The sequence below is a fragment of the Ixodes scapularis genome, unplaced genomic scaffold, assembly GCF_016920785.2.
Source record: "Ixodes scapularis isolate PalLabHiFi unplaced genomic scaffold, ASM1692078v2 PGA_scaffold39__5_contigs__length_11793443, whole genome shotgun sequence".
Taxonomy (NCBI): domain Eukaryota; kingdom Metazoa; phylum Arthropoda; class Arachnida; order Ixodida; family Ixodidae; genus Ixodes; species Ixodes scapularis.
In genome coordinates this window covers 10,398,291-10,425,916 of record NW_024609867.1, presented here as the reverse complement: position 1 = coordinate 10,425,916, position 27,626 = coordinate 10,398,291, and the positions used below count along the sequence as shown (strand labels likewise).

The following is a 27,626-nucleotide window of genomic DNA, read 5'->3' as shown; positions in this document are numbered from 1 at the left end:
AAAGAGCAAACTTCTGGCCTTGATTGGCTGGTGCTTGCCACCAAGACCTGCATGTATAAGAAAGAACCCGGTCTTAGTCAAACTTGGGTGTTTTTGCAGAAGAGAGACAACAAAATACTAATGCAAGACCACTACACTTAGGTTATGGTATTTAAGAGGAATGAAATACAAAACTCATATAGGCGGGCAATAGCTCACCTTGAAAATACTTGCTCTCGGTGGCCGAGAACAAACTCGTGTTCCTGATTGGAAGCCATTTGCTGCGAAGAATACCTGTAGATATCCTAAAGAACCCGGTCTTAGTGTAACACAGATGCTTTGGCCGGACAGAATACAAAAGTTTGAAACAAACCACAAAAAGCAGGAAATAGTGTCTGCGAGAGATGAAAAAAGACCCAAGTGGAGAGGCTCGTTCTGTTTCACGTTAGTCAAATAGTGTAGCTCATTTTGCTAAAACTATGCATATTTGCTAAAAAAAGTATCTATATTTTGCCCCATTTAGCAGAGTTTACTGCCAAGGGTACCTGCACACCAGAATAAGTCAGAATTAGTCAGTTCTTTTTTTCTTCTTTTGATGAGCGACAACAGAATCCTAAACAGGTGATGAAACAAAATATGAACCCAGCAAGACAGGCTAGTTTGCCTTGATGCAAGCACAGTGCCTCGGCCAACCAAATGAGGTTCTATTCTTTATCACTTGTCATATTTGGTGGGAATAGTAAAGTAAATGAAAATAAGGCAATCTCTCTTGCAGCCGACAGCTGCAAACAAAATTCATATACCTCGATGAACGACCTGGAGATAAAATTGGGTGGTGACCAAGTGGTTTAAGGTGTCCAATTTCAAACTTACAGACTGTAGTTTTGGTTTAAGTCCTCCTGGTGTATATTTTTATCGTTATAACTATATTTATATTGTTTTTGTTTTATTTTTGAGGCACAAGATTTTAATTTATATGCTAATTCACCTTTAGAAGCGTTTTAATTACACTCCATGCCTTTCTAGTGCTCGTAATTGATTCTTTGTGAAAGCGGTCTTAAATTTTTCTTTTCTTGCTGTCGCTGCTGCTTGCTTTCTCACCTTTAGAATGCTGACAACTCGACACAAAAGTAATGAAAATTGTGTTTAAAATGTCATGAAGATCAGCATTTCCAAGCTGTACCCCTGCTTCATGCCCCGTCCATGCCACCATACCATAGCTGAGTGCAGTGGCAAATGGTCCCAGGTTTGTTACCCGACCGTATATGGGCTTACGGTGTGGCACGACTCATGCAGCACCTATGCTTCGCGATGGAGCCAGTGAGCGAGGTGTGACACACGAGAGCTGTGCAAGGCACAACCTTACGGCCTGCAAAGCGTGGGAAGATCCCTCTCCCTTTGCAGAGCTGGCATTAGCTCACCGAGAAGCTATTGCAACCCTTACAGAAATGTCATATCTGGACTTATATTAAAAAATACAGATATGGATATATAAGGAATTGGGCAGATATGGCCAGATATGCATACTCAGACCATATCTGGACTGATAAAGCCATATCTGCCCAATTCCTTATATACCCATATCTGCCCAATTCCTTATAAAACCATATTTGCCCAATACCTTATATACCCATATCTGCCCAATTCCTTATATGCAATATATGGACTGCTTTATATGATCCCGTGTTTGGGCCTGGCAAATAGGGTACCCACCTCATATAAAGCAATTTTCATGTGATGCTCCTTCTAGCATCACATGAAAATTATTGCCATGGGACAGGTACCATACTTTCCAGGTCCAGACATGGGATCATATAATGCATTTCTATGAATATCCACATAATATACATTTTACTGCTATCCCACACTGCCAAACGTGTGTTTACGTAGATATATCTACAGAATAGGCCACTGACCAGTCCTTATTGGTCTGGTTCGGAATCTCTCATTCCGACAAATATGTATGCTACAAATATAGAATCCAGGCGATCGCTAGCTCGGAAACATTGTAACGTATTATTCGACGTCGGAAAGTAAACAGCCCTTTGGCGGGATTGGTTGTCGAAGGAGCAGACCGTGAATATGGTTTGCAAAAAAAGTTTTATTTATAAAAGCGCCAAAACTCTAAACAAGTACTTCCCCCATTCAAGAAAAAATGATAAGAAACAAAACTGTAATATAGCACGGACAAACATTAAAATGGACTAAAATGTAATAGCACAAGACACCAATTAAAATAAAACAAACGGAAGGCAACAATTAAGCTGTAAACTATACGAAAGTTTCAAAGTCGTTGATTCCTACTCACAGAGTCACAGTCCTGATTCAACTTTCCGGTCGAGCACAGCAGTTTTGACAAGGGCTTGCTTGCTAGCCTCGTCGTTGAAGTCCTTCTTTCAACCGTGTGATGTTCAAAGCCCCCGGTCGCTCCTCGCTGGCCTTGTTTTTCCGTTTGGTCGCCAAATCTTCCCGTGTGATTAACTCGTCACACATGCACACAGACACCGTTGTTCGCCGCGGAAGCAATAAAAGATGAAAAGGTCATTACTGCTCCTTGAACACGACGAGGTCACCACTGTTTCCCGGACTAGGAAATTACGAGGGCATCATATCTTTAACTAAAACATTATATAAAAAAAAAATTATGAACACATAAGAAACAAAAACAAAAGGACTAAATCATGAGAAAAAAATGAAATAATGAACACAGAAGTAAAAAGAATAAAAACACGAAGGACTTACACAGACAGCCACACTTGTTCAATTAACAATGACGTTTAATTTTGATAAAAAATATTCCTGCTGCGCTAAAGATCACCAATATGGTGTGTAAACTAGGCCACCTGGAGCAAAGCAGGAATATTTGTGATCATAATCAAATGTCATTGCCAACTCAAAGTGTGGCTGCCTGCGTAGGTCCTTCGTATTACTATTCTTCTGAATTCCGTGTTCATTATTGTGGCTGTTTGGGACCAGGCGGAACTTGGTGGTGCTTTTTCCATTCTGACCTTAGTTCGGACAGCTTCCTACCCATAGAAAAACCACTAGCTTCTCTACATAATCCCATTCCTCAAAAAAAAAAAAAAAAAAAAAAAGAAAAATTGTGTGTATGTTTATACGGTCAGAAGTTAGCTTGCCTCAGTGGGCGTCTGCTGTCTCAGCTGTACAGTAGTTTAGCCAGCGCGGTACAACCGCTAGCCTGGGGTCTTTAACGCGCACCACGCAGTAGTGATACACAACCGCACGCCGGTATGATGCTCATCCATATCGAAACGGGCAGGGGCGGGGATCCACTCCTTCTCCTTGCTTCCCTTGAGGCACTGACAAATAAAAATCGAGGGGTGGGTCAATTATGTTAACGCAATATACTTCAAACACGTAGCATGAGTGCTGGCAAGATATTTGCTGCCTTCAATCTAGATAAGCTTGTAAATTTATATGCTAAATAACAAGTAACTTAAAAGCTAAAATATATCTCGATGGAACTACAAAAACCGAAGACTATCTCTGCAAATACAGTGCTATCTAATATACCATAATTGAGTAGAATCGGATTACAGCGTCCCCCTTACAAAGACTGGAGCAAAACAAGTATAGACTCTGCCGTGCCACTACAACAGAAACAATGGTATTATGATCTTGTGGAAATCAGAGTTCGGAAAAATTGTGACAGGCTTTGGCACAGCAAATATGCCAATGTCATTATTCATTTTTGCATATTCTACGGTGACAGTGCAAGGGAACAATCACACACCAGACACTCAGAAAGACAAGCACACGCGCTGAACGTATAACTTTTGTGTATTCGACTACTTCATTCTTCTCTTCAACGTATAGGAGGACATTCCTGATCGTGATATGCAGAAGTACCACACGAAAAACAGGGATGGGGTGAGGTATGTCTAACACTATATGCTTACACTGAACAAAATATAGATACCAAAAACTGGCGAGACACTACCTTAAGGTGGTAGGCCACTCAAAAACAAAATTTTTTTAAGAGCAGCCAGCGTTGAAATAACTTTTTCCTCAAAACAAGCATGTCTTATTTAACTTACCCAGCCATTTACAGTGCAAAATATTGAATATTTATTTATTGGGAGGTAATCTTTGTCAAAGATTGCATTAAAAGTGCTAGCCACGCCAGCTGTGATAAGTGACTAATGGGTGGCTTTATTCAGTAAAGCTTTGTCATTTGTGTAACTAATGGCTGGAGCTATGCAGTGAACTAGAATAAATATTATGCAGTAAATATCAAGGAAGTAATGTTAAAAAAAACAAGAAAACGGGGAAAAAGAGCAAATTTAGACTGAACCTGTTTGAGAATTCAGCTGTGAATTGAAAAATATTCCATGGATTTCTTTTATTCTAGTTCACTGCACAGATATATATGTTGTAAATCATTGTGCAAAATTTCAGTTCAAAGTATACGCTGAGAAATAAGTTATGAAAGTTTGCGTCGCAACATTTGGAGCAAATTGTTATTTTCAGAAAAACGTAAACAAAGATTTCCGAGCTTGTAAAAAGTGTCACAATCTTCGCATGCAGGCCTAAAATGCACCAGATTCATAGCTGGGCCCTTCTGCGGAAGCATTATAGTCTCCTTTTCTTTGGGTGGCTGCTCGTCTTTTCTTCCTGGCCTGTTTCGTCCCATCCGCTGACTTGCGTTTAGCATTCTGCAGGCGCTGGTGATCCCTGGCGATGCAAGCTTTCGTCGTGTAGTACCCTGGTTCTATGCCAGCTTGCCTCAAGATATCTAGGGTGTTTACACTGCCATTATTAAAGTGTGCCACAGCATCATGCAAAGCAAACATTACTGTAGGCAAGCTTACGTAGACCTCTTTGAGTGCCTGCTGCCGTATTAGACCATTGAAACACTCATTAGCATTTTGCGTCTTTCCATGCAGGCACTTCATTAGAAGTTCATCAGAGCACAGATCACTGTAGACAGTTTTAACTTTGTTGAGCACATCATCTGGAAGTCCTCCTTTGTGTACATATTTCCCTTGGCCGAGTGCTTCGACCCTTTGGTATCCACACCAGATTTTCGGTCCAAGTGGACACAGGCCATTGTCTCGGCTGCTTGTCGGTAGAGCTGCAATGAAAAAGACTGGCAAGGGTAGCCTTTTTCATTGCAGAAAGGTTCCCCACATTAGCCCTTATGGCGATGCCATAGTAGTTTTGCAGGCGGTCAATGAGGGCATCAGTGAGCTTTCCCTTACCACCGAGTCCACGCACTGTCTTCTTCAGTTTTCTGAGGTTGCAGCCAACACGCTTCTGGACATGCCCAATGCATTTCAGTTTCTGCACACTGTCCTTTCCATACATGTCTTTCACAGCGGCATAGCTCTTGGAATCACCATCGCCGTAGTACTGCAGGTACTTCAAATCCCTTTTGCCTTTGCCTTCAAATCCCTTTAGCGAAACCACAGTTGGAAATGTGGTTTCGGTTTCGCTATAGGAGCATAGGGTATAGAAAACTTGCTGTAACACGCAAACTAATGACGATAAGAGGATAATTTTTGTTGCAACATATATGTGAATGTTTAGGCGTGCAAAAAAAACAAAAACCTGAAAATTGATCTCGCGAAAAAAAAAAGACTTTTGAAGGTGGCCTACCACCTTAATTGAGGACATGCATGTACATTTCCCTAGAAGCTTGTAATTAATACTTGAAAGCCTCTAAAAAAACACCAGTAGGAAGAGAATAAATGCTTCACAATTTAAAGCAGCCTGAGTGTTTCTGGAGGAGTGAAATGCGTTACACGTGCGTTGTATCATACGAAACACGTCTACAGCAAATGATCTTTACAGCTCGACATTTCGCGATGAATAAATGACAGCGTCAAAAATTATTTCGCGGGCACAAATTCTCGCGATCAGAAGTGGTATGCTATGCATTAATCACCATGGAATGAATTAATCGCGGCACCAATTTTTGGAAATTTTTTTCTGGGTACGAACTGCGAAAATGAAGGCGTCTGCAGACGACTGGGGCGGCGAAAGCTACGGCCTTGCCCGATCAATCAATCGCTGTTTTTGCCGGGTACAGCTCTCAGCACGCAAGTACGGAGAGTGGCCTCGGCAATGGAGGGGCACCGCTCTCTTCCAGACATTCTAGCTTACCAGTAAACAATACGGCGGATGGAGGAAATCAACCCCCCCCCCCCCCCTCCTCTTCCGCCTTTGCCTACCCCCCCCCCCCCCCCCCCCACCCCTAATCCGTCTCCCAAAGAGTTCCGCCGCAACTGATCGACCTTAAGCGAGTTCACAGCCTCTGCATCGGGGAAAAAAAAACAGCCTCGCATAACACCATTCGCGCACAATTACCGTATTTACTCGCGTATAGGTCGACCTGTTTTTCAAAAATCGCCTCATCAAAACTGGGCGGTCGACCAATACGCGAATCCCGGTATTAAATTTTTCAACTTTTTTTTTTTTTTCGGGGGTCCCGAAGTTAGGGGGTCGATCTATACGACGTATCGACCAATATGCGAGTAAATACGGTAGTAATACTGGTAAAAGCAAGCAATCTACAGACAATGACAAGCCTTTTGAACGCAGGAAATAATCTAGCCCAAACGAATAAAACACGAACTTACTTCGATCCCGTGCCATGATCTTGGCTGTTGAGCAAATTTGACGTAGTTCCACGTCCCACAGTCGCTTCCGTCTTTGTCGGACACATTTGAAACTAAGGCAAACCCCACGCATCACCACTAATCGGGTAATTAGACCGTTAGCCGGTTGTGAACACAGGTAGAGCACTATATAGCTCCTACGGAGCAGAGTAACGCAATCCTTTGAACCCCGTGTTTTGCCGACAACATGGCCGACAGAGGGGCTCGGCGCGAGTCACGTGGTACTCAGGGTTCCAGGAGGCGGCCCGCCCTATGGGAGAATACATGGAGATCGACACAACACGGCTGATTAAAAAATGAACGGCGAGTTCACACTTTTCAAAACTAGTCTGTCGTGAAGTTAGTAAAGCACTAAACACTTTATCAAAGTTTTAACAATATCGGATGCGTGTGCAAATTTTGAGAAGGCAATTTCCAAGGCAATGGCGTTTGAAGCAGACGATTTTTGCTCGCAGCGGAGATGGGCTTTTCGGGTTGGCCGGAGCGGGTCACGTGAATGGTGTGACGTCGCCGTGTCGTCTGCTGCATGATGCCGCTCAGGCAATTTTTAAAAAAAAGTCAGGTCCTTGCGGGGCACAAAACTTAGCGCAAAGTATTCTAAAGTGTTCCATTATTATGTCAAAAATGATTTCGATTCCGTACATTCCCACAATACTGGAGAAACAACGATTTTCTCACGTTCTACATGCATTTCTGACCGCAGTTGGAACCTCCGGGCGTTCGCCGCTAGTCGCCGAGAGGCGGCGTTCTAGATTGCGCTACTCCAGAGCCGTTTATCGAGAGAGTTTGGCCATACATTGGTTTGAATAGGTGACCATCTCGGGGCCAACCACAGGCCGCGAAACAGCCCCTAGCGGTGGTCGTGAGCTCTAAATTTGTGACACGACTAACTCAAGCCGTTTTAGCGTCGCTAGAGTTAAAAGGTGTAACTCTCAGTGACTGAAAACTTTGTGCGTGCGAGGTTTTCGTCACGCCAATATTCAAGTGTAGAATAAACGAACGTGCGCTCCAAACCAGGGCCAACTTGCTAGAAACAGCGTCTCAGCTGAGACGGTGAAAGAAAGCACTGCCAAGCCAGCGCACGAGCCGAGCGGGACACCGCGTCTCCAGGACGCTGTTCTAACAAGCCAACATCAGCAGTGCAGAGAAAGGCATGGGCACGAGCGCGTGGCTTTGGAAAGTGGCTCCTACGCACGAGTTCACGTACAAACAAAAGCGTTTTGCTGAGCTAGGTTCACGCGCCTGTACCTTTGTCTTCACTGCCGACATTTGTGAGACGGAGCAGAAAGGCCGATATTGAACGCCTCTATTTCACGCTTTGAATGTCGTTTGCAATATTCTGACGTCGCGGTCTCCTGATTGGTCGACGCTGTGTCACAAATTTAGTTTACGCTCTAAGCGCGGGGGGAATATTCGGCGCTGGCGCCGGCCTTTGCTCCGCCTGTTGGCCAAACTCTCCCAATACACGGCTCTGCGCTACTCTGCTCCGAAGGAGCTATATAGTGCTCTAAACACAGGCATTCAAACACACATGGCCGGCGAAACGTGCGAAACAGGCCGTTGCTTCGATGAGATTGTACTCGTATCTTCAACACGTTTGAAATAAAACGATCAGGAAACCGCATTATAAAACTCATAAAAGACACAGCAATAATAAATTATTGCAGATGTCAATTTCGCCACAATATTATGAATCAGTCCTGAACATGTTGCAAAATAATAAATACGAAACTAAGCCTACGATGGTAAAAAAACAAATTCAGCAGACATGCAACCTTCTAGAAAGAGAGCAAACGTCATCCGGGCGGCGGTGGCGTAGCGTGTTGACGCTCTGGTTTCCTGAGCTTGTGGTCGTTGGTTCGAATCGCGGTAAACTCTATTTGTTTTCTTACACTTTTTTTTTTTAAATGTTTTTCCTCACCTTTTTGTATTTGTTCTTATTATTTTAAATATTTTTTTTCTCACCTGTTTGTATTCCGTTTTATTTTTAAATTTTTTTTTCTCACCTTTTTGTATTTGTACTTTTTTGTATTTTTTATTTTTTATTTTTCTTTATTTTTCTTTATTTTTTGTATTTTTTGTATTTTTTGTATTTTTTGTATTTTTTGTATTTTTTGTATTTTTTGTATTTTTTGTATTATTTTGTACTATTTTGTACTATTTTGTACTATTTTGTACTATTTTGTATTATTTTGTATTATTTTGTATTATTTTGTAGTATTTTTTCTCACCTCTTTGCATCAGTTTTTATTTGAAATATTTTTCTCTCACCTTTTTTAATTAGTTTTTATTATATTAAAATTTTTCTCACCTTTGTGTATTAGTTTTTATTATTTTAAATATTTTCTATGTTTATGCTGTCGTCGGCACCCTTCTTCAGGGTAACAATCACGCAAAAGGTGAAAATAAAAAGTGCGAGTCCACATTTGAGTTGATGCAATTCAGAAAACCCGGCCCTCTTGTTTTGCCGGGATGATTCGCTCCCTCCGTGCTAATAGGTGGGTCAGTGTAGTAGGCAAACAGCGCAAGTCCTTTCAACGAAGAAATAAAATTAATAATAATGGCTACATTTAGAGAAAAATAGGAAAATGTAAGTGGTAAAACTGCCACAGTGATGAAGCCAAAGTTTGTCATGAAAGCGGTCCATCTTCACCCACTATTGAAACAAAAATACCGCCATTTAAAGGCAGTAATTTAGTTGAGCTTATAGCTCATAAGCACATCTCTTAATTTTCTGACTTCCGGAAAGTCGTATTTAATTTTGTTCTGGTAGATGAGCGCTATCCCCCGCGTGCCGCCAGGTCTTACTTATTCAGGTTGCGCTCCACAGTTTTACTTATTGTTAGGCATAAACACTTTTTTATTCCTGAGATTCAAGTACAGCGCGGATAATTAAACTAGCTTTCAGAAATGCTATCGTTCGGCATTGTGACATTTATTTTTCGTAGTGTCAAGGGGTCACATTCACAAAACCATCAGTGTGTACATCCACAACGCATTGGTGTTTCTCGCTTTTTTTACCAACGAAAAAAAGTATTTATATTCGCGTTCCTCTGGTACGGTATGTCGTATAACATAAGCTATTAAAAAGACAGATATCGTTTGGCTATGTGAACATTTAAAATATTCTCTTAGATGATCGTAACTACCACATAAAACAGTCGATTCCTGCCCTAAATAGCATATTTTCACACTAGATTAAAATCACCAATAAAATGATCCCTCAGGAGATTTATGTGCCTCTCGTACCGTCATAAGCAATAAACACATCTCTTACTTTTCTAGTTTCTGGAAAGTAATGTTTGTTATTGTTTTGTAGCTCAAAGCGCGTGCTCAATCATGCCACGTCTTTTTTTTTTTTTTTTTTCATTTGAGGTTCCGCTATACCGTTTTATTTTTTTTATCAGAGCCAAACACGTGTGGATAACGCCAGACCTTAAGTATAGTGCATCAAATTAATCTAACTTCCTGAAAAAAGTGTCGTTCGGCGTTGTAAAATTTAATTTCCATGGCGTAGGGGGTCAGATTCTCAAATCCTGGACTGCAAATTTTCCTCACGGCATTGTTTTTTTCTTTCGCGTTTTCGCGATAAAACACGTCAGCCTTGCCATGGTGGGATGAAATACGCCAGCGCCGGCGGTCATTTACGAAGAATTGATCGACGCAAACATTTCCACTCGCTACATATGAATTGCCGCAGTTCGTCGGAATCTCAATGACGTGACTGTATAGTGAAAAAGGCAAAAAAAATAGAACGATGCCGGTCAGTAAACGGAAGTTCCCGGGGCTCGTCAGCCTGCGAACAGCAAAGCGCCGATGCCGGCCAGTCACTGAACTACCATGTAAATACTGCCCATCAAAGAAAGCAAAATACCGATGCCGGCCAGTTGCTGAACTTCCACGTAAATACTGCCATCAAAGACAGCAAAATACCGGTGCCGGCCAGTTACTGGAACCTCCATGGAAAGACCAGCAAAGACAGCAAAAACGAGATGCCGGCCAGACACTGTAACTTCTACAGCTGGACTGGCCAATGAGCAAGACGAAACCCCGACGCCGGCCGGGAGCGGTAGCTCCCAGGTGCCCATGGCCAGGCGCTGCCATCCTGTTACCATGGGCGGGCCGGCGTAGTCCCGATGTCCCGATACCGGCCGACGCGGAGTACTACCTGCATCTACATGTTGACTGGCACCATATAGTGCCATATACAGGAGTATCAGGCATCCTATACTGTTATATATGGCAGCCACTGGCACCATATATGACTTTATCTGGCATTATATGTCGTCATATATGGTGTTGCCTTACTATATCTGCCCTGATTTCAGCCCTTATATGGCAATATATGACCGTATATGTCAACTTATATGCCCATATACGGCCCTATATTAAACATATCTGGGCCATATATGACATTTCTGTAAGGGAAGCACTAGAAAACCACAGAGTGTGAATAAAAGCGCTTCTGAAAATGAATTAGTGTGTAAATTATGCATCTATATGTTAAAACTTAAAAAAGTATATATGTATATATATATATATCTATTTAAATACTAAAAAAGACAAAAAAGAAAAAAACAATGTTTCCAGGTGGGCTTGCACCCAGAGCTCCACGGCCCTTGAATTCAGTTCCTTAAAGCCCGCTTCAGACGGAACAATTTCGCCCAGCAACTTCATGTCGCAACACCAGCAACACGGGCCGCCCGCGTTCACATGCAGCAACCGAATTGCTACGACTTGCCATCGTCATCATGAAATTTTATTTTTCTTACAGTATTTAGACGCACAGTTATATCCTAAAAACATGTTTTTATATCTTTAAATTGCGCTGTGAATACTAACTCATCTTTTTGAAACAGTTTATTTTCAAAAATGATCCATTTCAAACCAGAACTAAGTCCTCAGTTCTCATCATCACGACCACAGGGGTGTCACGTGAAAAATATTGCATTCCTGATTAGCTGCTGCCGCTTCAAACATCTCCGAGTAGTCAGAGTTGCTCGTCCGCTTCGAGCTGGACCCGATATCAGCAATTCATGTCGATCTAGGGAAAACTAGGGAACAACCCACCAGCAGCCCCAAAATTGCTGGAAAGGTTGCCCCGTCTGAAGCGATCCTATACTCTGTTTCATACATAGAGTGCAACGCAGTCAAAGCTAGCGCACCGGTTTGCATTGCTGACCGTGCCTACGTTCGCCCCATAAGATAGTGCGTCCCCTGCAAAAAAATTTTAAAAATCGAAAAATGTGCCTCCTCGGGGCTAGTAACTGATAGTGGCGTTATGATTTCAACGGAGCACAAATGTTTTTCAAGAAAAAGGAAAAGATAACGTAAACCACCTTAAATTGTTTTCGTGATCATCCGTGTGGCAGCCGCTGTGGGTTTTCGGGTTGTGTGGCACTGGCTGGTTTTGAGAAGATGGCGTCTTACGCAGCAAGCTCAAGTACCTCTTCTGCTCAGATGTTTTCGAAGATTCGTTGTGCAAAAATCTTGAAAGAGTGCAAGCAGATGATCGCCAATGTGTACGGGAGTATAAGAACACATTCCCCGGAGAATTCGGTCGTGAAGTCCTGGAGACGGCCAGTAACGACACTGGAGTGTGCCCTGTACTGTCGCGAAGTGCAATTCACAGTGCCTATCTGGCAAGGTGGCGTCCCCGAAGCAAAGACCTCGCAACGTGTAAGTTTCGAGCACGGGGACTGTCAAGCATGACGAGTTCACACAGAACGCCATTCGCCTGAAGGTGCATCGCAGGTGCTCCGAGAGGGAGATTCCTACCCTTGACAGTTATTTCAAAATAAACTGTACAGGCCACAACTATTGTCGATAAACGTCTTATTATAAATTTTGGGACAAGGCCGCTATCAGGGCGATTCCTCATTCCACGCTGCAAGAAAGAAAAATATAACTCGGTGCTGGAGGCAAATAACACTTGCAAAGCGGCAGGCCAGATGGTAGAAATCTGGCCTCTCGGCGACTTATAAATAAAAATCAAGGAGGAGGAACTGAAATATGCACTTCGTCGATGGGCACAATCTTGCACAAAAAGTATGTCTAAAAAAAAAAAAAAAAAACTTTGCGCTTAAAATGGGTTCGAACCACGGCCACCGAGACGTCAATATCACCAGAGCAGCGCCTTCTACCACTCGTCCACGAAACGCGCGGAGTAACACTTTTTCTATTTTTTCATGTGCACCACTTTAGTACCTTTGACAGCGTTGCACGCTAAGTATGAAACAGAGTATAAGACACCCTATTGTCTGGTACAGAGACCATTTATGAACGCTTGGGTGTTTAAACGATGTACTACATATTTTACAAAAAGAAAAAAAAAACATTGGGTGTTTAAACGTTGTACTACCCTTTTTTCAATAGAAAAAAGCAACAATAAAAACAACACATTTCAGAAGAAAAAGTTAAGGAAAGGGAATTTACCATTATGTTCAGTGAAGTGTGGTGACAAGACTCGGAACTCGAGCAGGAATGCAGTTATCCTTGGTGTGACCCGATGAGACTTTCTTGCTGCCTTTGCTGGGGTTTATCTAACTGAAGTACCTGTACGAAAAGTAGAACACATGTGCATAACACTCATTATTCACAAGAAAATTTGTCAATGTCAAAAATGACCTATGAAGAAAATTATGCGAGGAATTTTCAGGCTGCGTTGGCGGAGTCACCTCTCGTGGCCAATGTTTCATAGCAACTTTAATTGTAGTGAACAGTTATAGGGTATATTACGAACAAAGTGCAATTTGGTTTTGTAGGAAACTATAATACACAAAACGACACTTCAATACAGTATGTTGAGATACCTCTAAACAAACTCCAGGGTTTCATGGCGCCTCCTTCAGATACCTGATGTTGAACATGAAGTATGTGCACCAAGGAGTGAGCAAACAGCGACTTCAGATTTGTCTCTAACACCAGCGACATGTCGACAAGGAGTGCAACGTGTAGAAGGGCGTCTAGAAGTGTGCCAAGATGAAAAAGCAAGATGTAACGATATCAGAATAAGATCACACCAACGGGCACCATTCTGGTGAGACAATCTACGATGTAGAGGCAGTAATCGGGAGTCAACCGACGTACGGCCGCGATTTACTTTGCGGCGACTAAAATAAAACATGGCAAAAAAAAAAAAATTAAAAACTATAAAACGCTTTTTTTTTACATTATTTGTTGAGCGCAGCCGGTAGCAGAGCAGTTGGGCGGCGTCAAGAAAATCTGACAGACTCGCTAGCTTTTCTCAACTTCGTACTGCGCCAGTCGGCACCACAGATGAATGGTCGGCCATAGCCTCCTCTATCTGGGATGCCTGGTCATAGTCGACGGAGCCGCCGTGTGCGTTTGCCATGCTTCTCCGCGAGGCGGCGCCACCAGCCCCGGATGGCTCGGAGGGCCGGGCTGGCAGGGCGCAGGGCCGCGGGCGAGAACAGGCGATGCGCTCAACGTGAATTTCTCCGCGCTATTTTCCGCGTTTTCGCGCCGGGACTTTCGGAAGTGTTTTGGTTTTGGTTCTACTATGGCGTACTGTTGTGTGCCAAAATGCAAGTCGGACTCAAAACGCAAAGTACCAGGTATTTCGTTTCACGAGATTCCTAGTGACAGTCAGCTGAGAGAAACGTGGTTGAAAGTCGTCGCCAGAAAAGACTGGGTTCCGAATATGACGTCGCGTTATTCGGTCGTTTGTAGTAGGCATTTACTCACCACGGACTACAAGGAAGGATGCAAGACACGGAAACTCAAGAGGGGTGCAATTCCTAGCGTCTTCGAAGAGTATCCAGAGTACATGCAGCCAAGTGCTAAGAAACCTCGAAGTGACGCCGCTGTGAGGAAACGGGAAGCTGCCGTTCTTCGCCCTTCCCCGGCTGCCCCGTCTACTTCCGAGCAACACCCTTCAAAGAGCCTTCTTCGCGGAGGTAACGACAGCCTCGAAATGTGCCCAAATGTTTCAAGTGGTGACTCCCGTGATGAAGTCGAACCATCTGCCGCGGAAGTGCCGACAAAAGAGGAAGGTACCCAGGTGGATGTGCGCAGCGCCGTGTCGGTCGTGGAACGTCAGAAGTGGCGACGAAGAGAGCGAGACTTGAAGGCACAGGTGGATCGGCTAAAACAGACTGTAGATAAATACAAGGAAGAGCTCAAAAACCTGAAAGAAGACTGCAACCTGAGCGCCTTTGGAAAAGTAATAGAATCAGCAAACGAGAAGCACCTGGGCGCTAGCTTTCTTCTGGACCAGGTGGTGAACTTTTCTAAGATTAGGCCAACTTGGTCAGAGATTACCGTCCGCCACTCCATTTTGTTAAGGAGCCTGTCAGCACGAGTCTACGAGCACATACGAAGTGAAGGCATTCTCAAGCTACCAAGCCGATCTACGTTGCAGAGGTTCTTAGGGGTGACTTCCGGTGAAGTGGGGTTTACGTCGCTAGTTCAAGAGAGACTGAAGACGGAGGTGGCAAACCTGAAGACGGAGCAGGCCAAAATGTGCTCCTTAGTTATTGACGAAATGAGAATACAGCAACGTCTTCAGTACAACAAGCAGAGAGACTCATTCGTGGGAGAGGTAGACATGGGAAAGGAGCTTCAAGCTACGAACAACGATGAACCAGTACTGGCCAACTCGCTCCTGTGCTTCGTTCTGACTGGACGTTCAGTGCGCATTCGAATACTTGTGGGGTATTTCTTTACCAAGAACTGTACTGGCCAGCAGCTACTCGTGCTGATGAAATACGTCATGAAGGAAGTTGAACTGGCTGGCTTTCTTGTGGTGCGTATTGTAACGGACAATCACAAAATCAATGTGCTCGCAATGCAGCTTCTGTGCAGTGGACATCTGACACATTGCATCCAGCACCCCGAGGATCCTTCACGGAAGTTGTTCCTTGCGTTTGATCAATGCCACCTGATCAAGAATGTCAGATCGCAGTTTCTGGCCCTAGATCTCGCTAGTGGCGGTGAGGTGTCTTCCTCCCATTTGAAGAACCTCTACCGAATGCAGCAGGGTAGCCTCGTCAAGCCTGTGAGATTTCTGACAAGAAAGCATGTTTTTCCATCCAACATAGAAAAGATGAACGTCTCCAGGGCTGTGCAAGTTCTCTCGCCACCAGTCACCGCTGCCCTCAAGCTCCTGCAAGAGCAAGCAGGTCACACTTGTGGCATCAGCTTTGCAGCTGTGGGTCCTGCAGTTGAATTCATGGACACGATGCACCGATGGTTCTTGCTCATGGATGTGAGCAATTGTGTGCAACATATCCATCGAAACCTGCCAGACAGCAAGCAGTACGAGTCTGTTGATTATGCGCGCCTGACCTGGCTTATGACATCCTTCCTTCAGTACCTTGAAGACATGAAGCGTCAGTGCACACCCAAGCAGTTTTTGAGCAAAGAGACATATCACGGACTGGTGATGACTACCACCTCAAATGTGGAATGCATTAAGTACCTTCTAGGAGCAGCAAACTTCAAGTTCGTGCTGACAAGGAAGTTTTCTTCTGATCCCATTGAGTCTTTCTTTGGCTGGTTAAGAAGATCTGCAGGCAGCAACGACCAGATGGATGCACGTGCCGTTCTTTCTGGTTTGGAGAAAGTCTTGAAGACCGGACTCATTTCTGCTTCCAAGAACAGCAATGTAGTTAATTCTACAAGCCATGAATCCGAGGCCCTGCGTGACGCTCCTAAGCTGAGGGAAGTGCAACCAAGCCGATTCCCGGTGGAGGCGAAAGGCCTCCTTGAAGATCACCTGAGAAACCAAACAAGCTTTCTTCCCACGGCGGACATGGCTGCAGTTGCCATGGTAGGTGGATATCTGGCTCGTGTAATCCAAGAAAAGATTGAATGCAGTAGCTTCATTTCACTCATGGTGAAACCAGCTTCTTCTGCCCCAAGTGACAGCCTCATTCGGCACCAAGACAGAGGAGGGCTCCTATACCCCTCAAGTGAGCTGGTACATGTCTTGTTCGCCTTAAAGAAGTACATAGAAGTGATCGTGAGCAAGAGGAGCGTTTTGACAAGACCTCTAAAGGAAGCCGTCGAAAATGCTGTTCCCGTGCTGATGGACTGTGAAGTTCTGAAGTGTGCTTCCGCTGGACACCCTCTGCATCTCCTGCAGCTTGTCTACACCAAGTTCATGAGACCCGTTCTCACAAATTATGCTTTGTCTGTGACGGACAAGAACGACCTGGCGAAGGCTTTCTTCTCTAAACCACTGTCTCGAAAAACTCTAAAGCTGTGAAGAAACCTGTGGTGTACATTTTGTTGTACCTTTCCTGACAAATAAATTCAGGAAAATTCTAGCACAATTTCTTTTTCCCTTTGGATTACATTTACACCAAAAGTTATTCCAAGTGTTTGTTGCTTGAGACTGTGAAACATATATTTCATGTAATACGCCAAGCAGGCTCTGTCGCACGAAAGTAGAAAGTAGAAAAATATAATCATTAAATTTACATTGCATCCGACCAGCGGATGCTGGTCGGAAGGGTGCTCTGGCTAAATCCCGAAAACGCCTGAGGATCTTGTGCTTTATTATTAAGCAGAAACAAAGTATATAGGAAGTGATTGTTAGTGCGGTGCGTCTTCTCTGGACTAAAATTAAAAACGGTGAAAAGTTAAAATGCTTAAACTTGGGGCCAGAACAGACATATAATAAGGCCAACTGAGCATGTGATAATGCTACTGCACTTTGGCATAAATCTGTCGCATTTCTTTAAGAAATTGTCGGTCGCTCATCCTGACCTGGCGGCGTACGACGCTACGCGCTACTGCCCGCGTGTCGTCTGCTCAACCCGGGCCTGCAGGCGCCGCGTAGCGGCGCGCCTCCGAAGTAGCCCCGACGCAGCCAAACAACGGTGCGCCGCGCCGTTGACCAGGCATCCCAGATAGAGGAGGCTACGGGTCGGCACTCTTAGTCTACCAGGGAAGAAAAAAGTACGAGCTCAGAGCCCAGCGTCGATCGCGACTTTCGTAAAGGGAAGCTCCGGTAACACTTCGGCTACTCGTGAGCGTTAAACAACGCCTCTTCGAACGAGCCCACGAATCCAACACGTCGAACGGTTTGCGCCGGTAAGCACGCTGGGAGCCAGGGGGCTGGAGGTTGAATATCCGAAAGAGACGAGGCGCTGGTTTCTACGTCTATTTCGCAGAGATAACAAGATAGCGAAGCTAGCCGAGTGTAAACACTGACTGACGTTACATCAGAGTACACGCAGTCGAAATGACGTCTGCAACACAGCAAAGCCAGACGCTTTCAGCAGGTGACGCATGCGCTCAAATAAGCTGCGATTTCAAAACATCATGTCTCCCTTCTGTCCTTCAGTGTTCACTTTGATCTGTGTACACCAAAGCACTCAATGCTGCAAGTAATAAAGTCGTCTATAAGTACCTTTCGAAGCGATTGAAAGTGCGTTGGTTTCACTTAGAACCCACAAGCGAAGTGCGCGACGAACTTGACGAGCTGTCATCCGTCGGCCCCGCCATCGCCGCCGTCTCACCGGGTTGGCGCGGTCGCGGTCGCTGCGCAATGGCGCAATCGCGCAATCTAGGCGGCTCGGGTAGGCTTGGCTGGATCGGCGCATTCGGCCACTCGGCGGCTCGCTCAGCCGCCCGTCTGGCTTGATCTCGCTCAGATCGCCTCCTGGCCTCCCTTCGGAGTTCGAACTGCCTCCGAACCTCGGCTCGAGCGCTCGAGCTTTCGCGCGCGCGGGTTGACGATGGAAATTCTTCTCATAAAACGAGTCTGTAACGTATCGTTTGACGGCGCAAATGCGCGTATTTTCCCCTTTGTTTTTTAACAGTGCGTGAATCTTGCGCAACAGGCGACGAAGAGTGGTGGGTGAAATGTGCTCGTGTGTGGTTGTGGATTTTGTGTACGACGTAGGATTACCCAGAAAGGTGGGTCAATATCGATAAATGTGCGGGTAAGAAGCACGTGACCTGTCAAGCCCATTAATCCTCATTATTTTATCGTGCGAACTGACATTGTCACGTATCGCGTTCGATTTGGGTTCCAACATCGGTAGCCTAACTTTTGTTGCATTAAAACTGCAATAAACGTTTGTTTGAAAACGATCACTCCAAAGAGCACGTCGGTATTGGGCTTTCTCATTGAAAGGTAGGTCGCGGGTGTCCCAGCTAGTTGTTCTGAATGGTTTGGTGGTTGTCTAGCATTTCAAGCGCTCGAGGCTGTGTGTACTGTGTGCCGTACGTACACTTGCGCTTTCGATCGATCAATGTGAATGTGTTCGCAACGCGGAACGTTTTTGTTCTATGTGTATCCACCTCCAATATCGTTCTCTCTCGTATTGCCGTATGGTAACTCCTGCTGTTCTACGATATCATTCACGCGATGTCTTATATATGGGCGTACCGATATCCACATGTTGCTTCACGGGCGATCAATACTGGGTTACGTATCCTCTTAGTCCGCGGTATATGCCGACGTAATTCATGTTGGTAACTTGGAATTCGGCCTGAGATTTATCCACGCGATATTGTATTCTCCTTTGGGCCCGTGATCGACGACCGATATTTATATATCGTGTGGCCGCACAGTATGTCCATGTCGGTCACCAATATGCACGCGGTGTCGTATTCTATTCCAATAACCGTAAGTTCTGTCGGGATATTGTGCTTCGATACCGTGCTGTATACCAATAACCGCAAGTTATATCGGGATATTGTGCTCCAATATCCTGTTTTATACCAATAACCGTATACTATATCGCGATATTGTGCTCCGATATGAATTCCCGTCGTGCGTATTGGGTTAATCGGATAACAATAAGTTTTTTTTGGTTTTCATCAACTTCATTGGAATAGAATATTTCCAATAAGCCGAGTTCATATTGGCCTTTTTCAATAGGGTAGGTTTGGAACTACCACTTGTGAATCTAATGAAAATCGCAACTCTTAAAATCATTGGCACTTAGATACGTTATTTAAGCTCTGATAGCTCTAATAACAAACAGCGGCTGGCACTGCTTCATATAACGTCTGTGATGTGATGGGACGTGCCGTGTTATACGTGTTAATTGAATATGCCATGAAATCCAGCAAGCGAGAGCCACGTTCCCTCCCGAAATTAATATGGTAGCTTTAACGTTGCTCTGGAGGCTAGTTCCTTGTTGTATTCACGTCTTTTCGGCAGCGTACAATTATGCACCGCGCGCTGTTCTCCCTTGGAGATCATTATATTGTCAAGTAGCACAGACATAACTGAAGGAAGAGACGGGCATAAACATAATCTTACGCATACAGTTTAGTGGCGACTAAGACATTGTTAAGAACGACAAATCAAAAGAGAAATACACGAGGAAAGGGGAGCATGTTCGAAGCATCTACAAATGTTGACCGGGACTTTTGCTTATAAGAAACCTGAATAAGTGCAGTATAATCAATCTCGCGGAGAACGTTAATGCAATTCTTCTTGATTATCCTGCAACTGGAATGTCATATTTGAAGCATGTGCAAGGTTTTCTGCTATCATGGCGGCGAGAATTCTGTCTGTACCTGCGGAACAGTGGTGCGTACTCATATTTAGGGGCAAGGATAAAGGTAAACCATCTGGAAGTGTAGCAAGCGCATTACGGGGAACATTCTCTATCCCGGTAAAGAATGTACAAATGCTGTCAACAGTTTGGAGAAGGACGACAGCTGCTGAAAAATGAATGCCACAGACACGTTCGTTCGTCTGCTGTCAGGCATTCTAGTTCTTTCTACGGCTAGGTAATCAGGGTGCTGCTAAAACGAAGGCGGCGAGGTCTGGATGGGCATGCAGGAGTTTCTAAAATTAGATAGTTTTGTACCTTTGTAAAAATATTGATTCCCAGTCAACCTCGAACGACCTTTGTGGATGTACGAACGCGCCCCTTGAATGCGAACCTTCAAAGAGCGCAACTTCTACAAGCCAACCGATGGGCAATATCTCCTTAAACTCGAGATTGCATAGGTTCCAATGATGAAGGATATTTGATAACGGTTTTTATTAGCTGCTATATAATCATACTGACAAAAGGTAGGTCCGCAGGTGTCGCAGGCTCTACCGGGGGCAAATCAAGGCTGTGAATTATGAGCCTTTTCCTTTACAAATGTCTTCCCTTATTTATGGATACTATTGTCTACCCAGCGATTTTTTTACCAGATGTACTAAGCACCGGATCTTTTTGTTCCGAGGTAAAGAATACCCCAAAGCCCGCGAGCTCAACCCTGTGCTAAGAGACGTCTCGCTTTCGTCGACTGTATCTCCGTACCGTGAGTAATATTGAGGGTTACTTTCCGCTTCTCAGATGAAAAATAAAGCTAACGTGTCTAAAGAATCGCATTGAGCCTTGCTTTAACGCCTTCAATAGAATCGGTATCAATATCTTCAATTCAGGCGTTTACATCTTCTTCGACTAATACTTGATTATTTATTATGTATTCTAAACAAGACATTTGTTGTGAGTTTTGTGTAAGTTATTTTGTGTATACTGTTTTTACCTCTCATTCAGTTTTGCTGCTATTTCCTTTTGTGAATCATTTGACGGTCGTCGCCGTAGATTTACTGCGTCAATCACATAATTCAATGAGCCCAGCTAACCGCAAAATGAGCAAACCAACGGGGGTGTGGCTATCTGTTACGTCTTCGGTGATCTATAAATGTTATTATTCACACGGTGTGTCGCTTTGCTAGTATATTTATGTTTTTTTTTATATTAGACGCTCCGTGCAGTGATGATCCCTTCATATACCGGCCACTTTGGCGGTAGGGACAATAGAAGCACTGACTCTTTCGATGCAGATTGATAATGCGTTTAGGAATTAAAGTCAGAGGCTGAGGATTCATCATTCAACGGAGACGCTCTGTAACGTGTACCTGCGTTTAGAAATCTGAAGCCTCTGGAATGTCGCTGAAGCGGATGTACCAAATTCAAATCAAATGGAAGAAAATAAGTGACAACTTTTGGCCTTCAATATTTTAATTTGATCCTTCTAAACCTTAACTGGGTGCTAGCACTCTATGTGTTGCCGCTAAATTATTAGAGAAAAGCCGGTGCATTTAGCTTTCTTTATATTATTTGTTTGAGAAACAAAGCACGACACTGGGAAACGACTTTTCGAGAAAACAACAATTAGCTAGACCGTCAATGGGTTAATTACACAGTTATTCCTGGTTTCATAACTGAAAAAGAATTTTGTTTAACAATAAAATGAATGAACATCAACATATCCAATTCTCTTTTAGTCGAGCATAATCAGGGCAATTTCGCTGCTGATGAGCATATAAAATAAACCGACAATGATGATGATGATGGCGCTATGACTGTTGTAAACCTCAAAAACTTCGTCATGGCAAAAAAAAAAAAATTAAGACCAGCTTCTCGGTAGGATGATTAAGGAACAAACTATTAATTAACAGCATCCCCAATATTAGCCAAATGACACCAACTGATATCTTCACATTTTCAGTGATATCAAAAGCCCCCACTGCCGTTCTAATGCCTTCTGCCGATTACAATGCACCCCCTATCGAAAGTAGTCAAGTTGTCTGCATGATGTAGCAATTGTCGTTAGCTCCACATGTTATGATTCTTGGATCATTTGGTAAACCCTGGTTACACCTACTAACACAAAAGTTTTTGTTTTACATTTTTAAGACCTAGAGTAATTAGTAAGTAGTCAAATAACCTGTGTTTTCTATATTCATCAAGGCGATTTTTTGCCGTAAACTCTCTAGTTTACAGCCGGCATGCCCATTTATGAAACAAATTTCATCAAAACGACTTTGAATAAATAATAAAGATTAAAACGATTACGAGCATATTTGGTCAGAAGTAGCGTTCACTCGTAGTTGTGTGGCTTTTAAGTTGATACGGGTACATATCTAAATTTATGTGTAAAATTCAATTACGTGAAAGATTTACTAAAAGGTGCACAATATACACAAAAACGTTATCAGTTTATCGGAAGTGATGCATTAAAAATAATGTGCATTGCTTACCAAGTATATACTGAGAACGAGAACGATGTTTTGTTTAATGGGACCTTTATACTAGAAGCGGCCGAAGATCTGCTCCAGGACTTCGTGGAGCTGAATAAATCAGCCCGTGCAGTGGAAGACGCTTGCTTAGGGTCCAAGTCGCGGCTGAATTGGGTTCACCGTACCCTTTTTGACTGCCTAGATACTTACGCGTGTCGCTACCCATTCGCATTACGATAGGCAGCTGCCGAAAGTGCAATGTTCACCGTCCACCTGTAATTTTGACCATGAACAAGCGGCTTGCCCTGCGCGAGGCTTTTCCACTGTGCGCTACGTTGTGACGTAGCTTTTCTGCTGCGAACAGGACTGTGCTCCCACGAGTTGAGACATGATTCGCGTGTTGTGTTTATGTTTGGTCTGCACTAGGGTTGTGCCAATAACGGTGCGAATCAAAACGCTCCGCGTAATTCACAGCATTCTTTGTGAAAGAGGAATCCACGAAATATTCCGGTTTTCTTGGCAGTGTTGACGCTAGAGAAATCTGCGTTCTTTAATTTGAAACGCCATTCGTGCACTCTTAATATGGACTGCACTACCTTCAGCCTGTATTTTACACTGATAATTGGCATCGTTTGAGCACTAATTAAGGCATCACGCTCAATGAGAAGCGGCTGCCTTTAGGTTTGTTGCACGGGAGCTCCCTTTCAATTACTAACAAACTCACATCCTCATACTCGTTTACGGCAATGGGTTGCAGTTACACTCCTGTATCATCTTCCAAACGCACCTTCCCTTTCTTTTTTCGTTTGTTTTGTACACAGTGGACAGGAGAGAAGGCGTAGCCAAGAGCCCCTCTCCAAACTCAATCAAGAGTAGGATGAGCCAGCGACTACTGAGCAACGCCGACCAGGGGTCGCTGGGTGCGGTCAAGAGGATGTCCATTCCAGAGTACCAGGACCCAGCCAAGCGGACGCCCGAGGACAAGACAGGCAGCCAGCGAAAACTCAACGGAAGCTGTCCGATCCGCTGGGAGTGCCACGATGCCGACTCGGACGGCGGTGCACCAGCCGATACGAGCGAAGAGAACCTTCTGGAAGGGGTCATCCAGAAAGAGACATGCCTCTAAGGTTAAGACCTTTGTCGAGGCTTTCACGGACCGTGTACAGTGATCCCCAGAGAACTGACTGAACCACCCCACTGCCCCCTTGTTGATGAAAACGTCGAATTGGCCTGCGTTCAGTGATCTCGGTAACCACGTCGGGACAATCATGACCGCAAAGTGATTGTGGAGAACTGTGACCAACCATCAATGTCAGTCAAATTGGCTGTGTTATAAAGTGGGGTTGGGAACCGGTTGAACCAGCTCGACTTCTGAGAAAACGAAAAGTCATCCCCTCGATATGAGTAGGCAAGAATGTCATGTTAGACTGTTGCCGTTTGCAGAATTATGCTGGAAATATTTTGCCTAAAGAGTTGATCGTATATTAATTCATCTGAGAGCATTTTCACCGCCAACCCAGTGCTAATTCGCTTTTAAGAAAGGTGAACGGCCTGGTAAAAACCAACCACCTCTGAACTTTTAAAGTTGACAAAGGTGAATGTGGATTGTTGTGAAAATAAGGGTACTGTGCACGATGATTTAGCAGAAAGACAGTCCAATTTCTCAGGCTGTTTATCTGTGGTGAGAAAGTTCTCACCGCATCTTTCTCCAAACATCAAGGGGGCAATGCTTGAATACCATCAATTGTTGTCACCACACAGTTTTAAGCTCAAACTTGAGTGAAATTGAGTACACATAATCGTCAATATTTTATAAAGTGTGCCGTTCCATTACATGAAGTTAATATTTTCGCTGACGTTTCTTAATTTTCAAAAACGTCGCCAGCTTAATCATTAACTGGCGATTTCCTACACAGGGCAGTGGTAAATCATTTTATTTCTCTATTCGTTTATTTCACGTACCAGTGTCAACCAATTCAAAGCAATGGGCGTCCGTGTTCTCGAAAGCGTCAATCGCCAAATAATATTAGTCACTGGTACCTATTACTAAATTTTAATTGCGTTAGAAAGGTCTTTCTAAAAGTTATAATGTTCATGTTTGTTAGTTGTTAGACACGTGCAAAATGCATTTTAAACCGGGCTAACAACACCCAGCCCTTGACATCACATTACGCCACCGTAAAAACAATAATGTGAGAAAAACAAAAAACCACCAGTGGCCGCCTCAATTTCAAGATTATACATCACCCTATTCCTTTAAACAAAGAAAAAATGAGCAGAAATCTAAAACGAATATTGGCAAGTTGGGCTACAGAAACCATCACTTCAACAAACATACACTTGGTTTTGGAAATAAAAAATATACCGACGGAATTTTTATTTATTAGTGACCAGTTTTTTTGAGTGTCTGGAAACGAAATGAAAGACGTACGTGATAAAGATGACCTACGTCTGGTTGCATAGAGTCCAGAGACAAGCTAAATTGTAAGATGTTGCTGTACGTATTTAATAAAGGTAGTTGCTTGGTCATTTTTAAGGCTGTTGGCAACAACATTTGTGTCTGGTTGACGAAAGGACATTTGAAAACATAGAAATCTACAATTAAAATTGAATAGTCTAAAATTGTCATTTCTTGCGCGGAAGTGGGTTCTTGGAAAATACGAGTCATCTACTAAAACCTACATTCTATACCACATCGAAACATCTTAGAAAGCTGTACAAAACGTTTTTGGGCAAACAAGTGTGATCCAACAAGGTCATTTAAAATTAATCTTATGTGGCTCCAGGAGCAGCATCACGTTGTACTGTAAACTTCTACCATAGGAAGCGTCTTGAGGTCAGTATACAAATAATTCTACAATAATAGTTTATTTTAGGAAAATTTGATGTCTTTGTCAGCATTTTGGCCTTTTCTAAAAATATCTGCACAGGTAGACACAGACTCACCTCTGAACTTACAGGGTATCGCGTATTATATTTTCTTTACTGTTGTCAAGAAAGTGTTTTTCTGTGCACACCAGACTATAGCCGTCACCTATATAAATATATATGACGGCTATAACCATAGTAGTCATATAAATAACTCATGTAAAGGGTGGAAAATCCGTAAAACTTTTCAAATTGTGCATCGCCCCAGTTGCCTCACAAAATGTCACTGTTCGACGAAGTGTGCAAGTTATTAGCTGGAGCATGTGTGACGGGAGTTTTGTTCTTTATTACTATCGGCTGGAACTTATCTGATGACACTATGTACGCGACTGCAAGATTGGTGTCAAGCTTGTCTAGTTACAAAAAAAAAAAAAACAACCTTAGAATAATGTGTGGAGGTATAAATAAAAATTGCCAGCTCTATTCTTAGGAGCTTCTTGTTCACGTTATATAAGTTCGAGACCAATGGCAGATATAATTAAAAGCTTCCTGGGATGTACACTGTCGGAGTACCAAGGTAAGATTGCAATTGACAATTAAACTTTTGTGATCTACATCATAATCAAACACAACCAAGTGCCGTAATAGGTACATTTTAGAAGCGAACATCAGCATTTTTGCATAACATCGTATTAAATCAGTTCGTTCTTACTAGTCTTCCAAAAATAAAGTTTTAGAATCATCATTTCTTGTTTTATATGTGCTGAAATTAGCCAGCTATTTTAAAGTTTCTGGATTGTAGAGGCGTCATAGAACGATCAGTCACATAAGTAATACCCTAAATATGCTTATGCAATAGTATGTTAGTGATGCCTGTAATTTGGCATGTGGGGACTAAGTTGTTCTTTGAAGGATTTAGATGTCGGTGAAATGCACTGCAAGATTAAATTTCCGCAATGTCTCTGTCAACATTCTTATTGTTATTGAAATAAAAAAATAATAATACGCGAACCTTTGAGGAAAAAAAAAAGACTGCTTGTTTTTTACTTTATCTCCAGAGACAGTGCTCGAAGCCCTTGTCGTCATCGCTGGATAGTACGAAGTCATTGCCTTTTTTAACTTCAACATAGCAACGAGATGTACATCTAATGTTTTAGCGAAGGTAAGGAATCCCTCTTTTTTAAGCCGTGTGCTTTAAAGTACATTCTACGGCTCTCACATGCGGTTCAGTTATTTATTTATTTGTTTAAAGAAAACCTCAAGGCCATCTGCGTTACAGAGGGGAGTGGGGGTTAGTGGCAGTAGTACACTTTGTAGCTCAATGTGAGCAGTATAAAATAGTTATGGCTGTTGTAAATAAGTGGTCAGGAACAATTGTTGCGATAGATGGGGGAAGGTGGTTCCAATCCACTGAAGTTTTTGGAATGAATGACTCTCGGAGTGTATTATTGTAACACTTTAGAATGTCTACTTTACATATATGATCAATGCGCGACAAAATATAAGACCAATGATTCAGCACTCGGTTGGGAAGTAATGAGTTAGTATGGATGGTATATTTTATGAAAGAGACATACGCGAGCTATTTTGCGACGTAAAGTGAGGTTACGCAACGATAGGCTCGTTTTCATGGAGCTCACGCTTGCGGTGCGATAGAAGTTAAAGGGGCCCACCAACAATTGTTTGACCGGTTTGAAGTTCGAGCTGAAACGGAGCTCCATGAAAGCAGAAACACAGAGGAAAAAAATATTACAGAAATTCGCAATATTTTGCGAGTTATTAGCAAATTAAATATTGCAGAAAACAACTTTAAATAAGCAAAACATTGCGCTTCTTGACGTAAAATGAAACAGTTCAGAGATTGGAGCAAGGCGGTCGGCCAATTGGACGCGAGTTTGGTTGATAGCCCGTCGGCCCGGTCGGCTCTCGGCCATTAGGCCTAGTTGCAACCATCGTAGCTTTGGGATCGGGTTGCCATCATCGATGAATTTACCGGGCTTATCGGATTTTTAGCGCGGATCTGGGCGTCGCGCCGTACGAGGACACTCCACGCAAGCGCCGCGTCTCTGCCTCAATCCGCTTCGACCAGCCGCGGAAGACTCGTCTCCCGCAACTCCGCCACCTCGGCGAGTAGGAGGTACAAACTGGGGAGCGTTCCCTTTGGGCACGATATAAGCTGGGTC

At 43.5% G+C, this 27,626-nt stretch overlaps 1 protein-coding gene across 1 annotated transcript in view; it reads left to right on the top strand.

Annotated features, from left to right (window-relative positions):
• The window catches only part of LOC115328052 (parathyroid hormone/parathyroid hormone-related peptide receptor), a 292,861-nt gene extending 266,980 nt beyond the window's left edge, over positions 1 to 25,881 (top strand). The window contains exon 13 of the mRNA XM_042292197.1: positions 23,397 to 25,881. Coding sequence (XP_042148131.1) covers positions 23,397 to 23,701 — 305 coding nt within the window. The 3' untranslated portion in view covers positions 23,702 to 25,881. The remainder of the gene's footprint in view (positions 1 to 23,396) is intronic.
• Positions 25,882 to 27,626: the final 1,745 nt, after the last annotated feature.